The sequence below is a fragment of the Ruditapes philippinarum genome, unplaced genomic scaffold (assembly GCF_026571515.1).
Source record: "Ruditapes philippinarum isolate M1 unplaced genomic scaffold, ASM2657151v2 ctg12754_1_1_1_1, whole genome shotgun sequence".
NCBI lineage: Eukaryota > Metazoa > Mollusca > Bivalvia > Venerida > Veneridae > Ruditapes > Ruditapes philippinarum.
Genome location: NW_026858879.1, coordinates 1 through 3,054, shown reverse-complemented (window position 1 = coordinate 3,054; position 3,054 = coordinate 1). Strand labels below are relative to the sequence as shown.

The 3,054-nt window shown below is 30.0% G+C and overlaps 1 protein-coding gene across 1 annotated transcript; it reads left to right on the top strand.

The window, feature by feature from the left end:
• Positions 1-775: 775 nt before the first annotated feature.
• LOC132754557 (putative uncharacterized protein encoded by LINC00614) lies at positions 776-2,935 on the top strand. Its single transcript, XM_060745197.1, has 3 exons — positions 776-870; positions 2,145-2,384; positions 2,729-2,935. The coding sequence occupies exons 2-3, from the start codon at positions 2,176-2,178 to the stop codon at positions 2,910-2,912; spliced, it is 393 nt and encodes a 130-aa protein (XP_060601180.1). The 5' UTR covers positions 776-870; positions 2,145-2,175; the 3' UTR covers positions 2,913-2,935.
• The last annotated feature ends 119 nt before the right edge of the window (positions 2,936-3,054 follow it).

Genomic DNA, 3,054 nt, shown 5'->3' with positions numbered 1-3,054 from the left:
CTAATGAGTCGAATGACTTTCGGACACGAGCTTTATTTACCACATCTCGCATTTTAGTCTTGTTTATAAAACATTTCATTTAATAACAAGCATATTAAAAGAACATATATTTAGTGAACTTATGTTTTGAAACCATAAACAGATTTATTTGTTTCGACACAAATGTAAATACATAGTTAAGAACTGTGTGCAATTTTTTTTAGGCAAGAACTTTTTTTGATAATGACCGAATACTTTATGGTTAGATATTTGAAATCTTTAGTTAAAATAAAAGCATTTTGTGACACTTTACAATTATGTAAATTTAAACAATTTATCTTACAAAAACAAAACATATTTCAACTTCAATTTTTTTTTGTAAATAATCCTAATTTTTTATTACATTTCTGTAATTATATAACATCATTTTATGAGTTGTAAATCCTTAAATGCATCATTAAAATCTTAAATACATTAAATTTGCACTTAAAACGAAATCAAAAAATTTAATCTTAAAATCATGAACAAATCAGCGGTGTTTTACAGCCAAGCAGGAAGCATGGACACTCTTGAAAGTGTCAAATTTTGCATTTGTAGCATGTCATTATCACAAGAGCTTCCCTCTAATCCACTTAAAATATCTGATAAATCATATAAATTATATTTAGCTGTCAGGTAATTTAAGTGTATTTTACTTAATTTAAGTATTATCACCCATCCACTGCAGGAGACAAATCACCACTTGAAAGTATTCTTAATTTAAAATAAATCCATATAAATTACTCAGACAAGTCAGTTCATTTAGTTCTGCAAGCTATATAAGATCAGAGCCAGAGATTGACTCTGTCCAAAAAAAGACTGAATGGTACTGCTCATTCAAGAAAGTCTTAGGTAAGCAAATGATTTATCAAATTATTGACTGTTTTGTGAATAAAAAATATTTTTTCTCTCAAAAATTTTACAAGCATTACAAATGATTTTTTATGTCTGAAATGTTTATTTGTTCTTAGATAGTTTAGAGTCTGCGTGGAGCTAAAGAATCGATATAATAATTTAATTTTAATTTTAATATGAAACATGAGTTCTAAAGCTGCAAACTAATTCATGAATTTTCATGTTTCGATAAATATTTCTGTTCTTTTGATTATGGTAGATCTGCAAATTCAAAATGTGAACAGGCGATTAATATTTTCGTAGAAGATAATCTGTTCATTTAAAAAATTTCATAATTACAATATCAAGTGAGAATTCTCACTGATTGAATTAAACATTTAACACTTAGTGGTATTCTTTAACATGTAGTTAGCAAAAGTAACTATTGCATTCATCAAATCACGCATCGATAATGCAGCTAACATATTTTGTCAATCCGACATGTTTTATCTAGTATCTAGGCAATAAATGGTAGTTAAGTTGCAATAGCAGTTGCCAAAAGCAACCATAAAAATAATAGTACTTTAAAAGGTAACATACAGAGATCGATGGTCTGAAAGTAAAGGTGCCTGCCTCTTAATCTAGGAATCGTTTCCTCACATTGCGCCAGTCCTAGTGGCTAGTTTAGGTAGCTGAAACGACTGTGAAAAGAATAAATAAAATAACTTTTTTTGTTATTATCAAGTTCATGACATTGTAAGTGTTAAGCAAACTTAAATTAATTAAATTTGGAATGAATATTCTATTTTCATATCCAATGTTGAGATGATTAAACCAACACATCTATACTTATGAAAAAGCGCAAATGTTCAATTAAAAAAAAAGAAATAAAATAATCATAAATAAAAAAGCAAAAGCACGAAAACAAGCACTAACATATGACGTGCTTTGAATAAAGACAAAAATGTAATACAGCTCAGCAATACTAGGGTTTGACACACATTCTATGCTGAAATAAATGACGTATTTATCGCATAAATATCTATTTACAAGTATTATTGATATATAGATAAGCCAAACCTTCTATGATGTTACTTACGATTGAAAGACACCGTTCTTAGACGATATTTACATCATACTTGTAAACATGTATGCAGAACAATACGACAAAGCTAAGTTTTTTTTTAAAAGAAACATGTCAACAAAATTAAAAATTATTAACCATAATATAACATTTTATTCGTATACACGGTTATAAAAAAGCTTTTAACTTTTTAAAAAATACAAAACAGGATGGACTAGACAAGATCAAAAGCGACAACAATGGGCGATTTACAGGATATCGCTATTGTTGGGATCGGGTGTAGATTTCCAGGCGCTGATAATTTAGAAGAATTCTGGCGTGTACTTAGGAATGGCGAGAACCATGTAAAAGAAGTACCAGCTAGTAGATGGAATTTAGATGTATTCTTTGATCCGGACCCAAACACACCAGGCAAGACTTATGTTCGCAATGCAGGTTTTGTAAAGGGGTAAGTTTTATAAGGGTTTATATTTTTCATGATGGTTCATGTTTTATTTTTTACATGAAATTCGGTACTGGGAATCATCAATCAAACAAGAAATAACAATTTATTTTAAAATTTAATTTTTCGTAAAAGATGTTTTATATTACAACTGTAATATTTTGATGATAAAGTTATGTAGTACAAACAAGAAATTAATTTGTGTTTAAATTTCCTACTTTCCTATAGTAAAAAAGGTGGCATGAAGGTTTAAAGATTTCCGGACTCATGGTCATTTCCCCATTCCTTTACATCAATTTTTATGACATATTCCATTATTAAATTTCGATCTACAATTATTCCGTCTTTAGGGTCGAAGAATGGGATCACCGCTTCTTCGGTTTGAACGATATGGAAGCAGAACTTGTTGACCCCCAGCAGAGACTGGTTCTAGAGTGTGTTCATATGGCGCTCGAAGATGGTGGAATAAGACGAAATGATATCGATGGTTCGGACACGGCAGTTTACATAGGTACGCATGATGAATTGATATAATTCGTGACTGATTCATACGAAAGACCGGTAGGGCCATTTCAACTTCATGAATTCCCGATTTCATCTTCATGAATTCACAATTTAAACTTCGTGCATTCCCGTTTTCAAAATACGGAATTCATGAATTCACGATTCAGCTTCA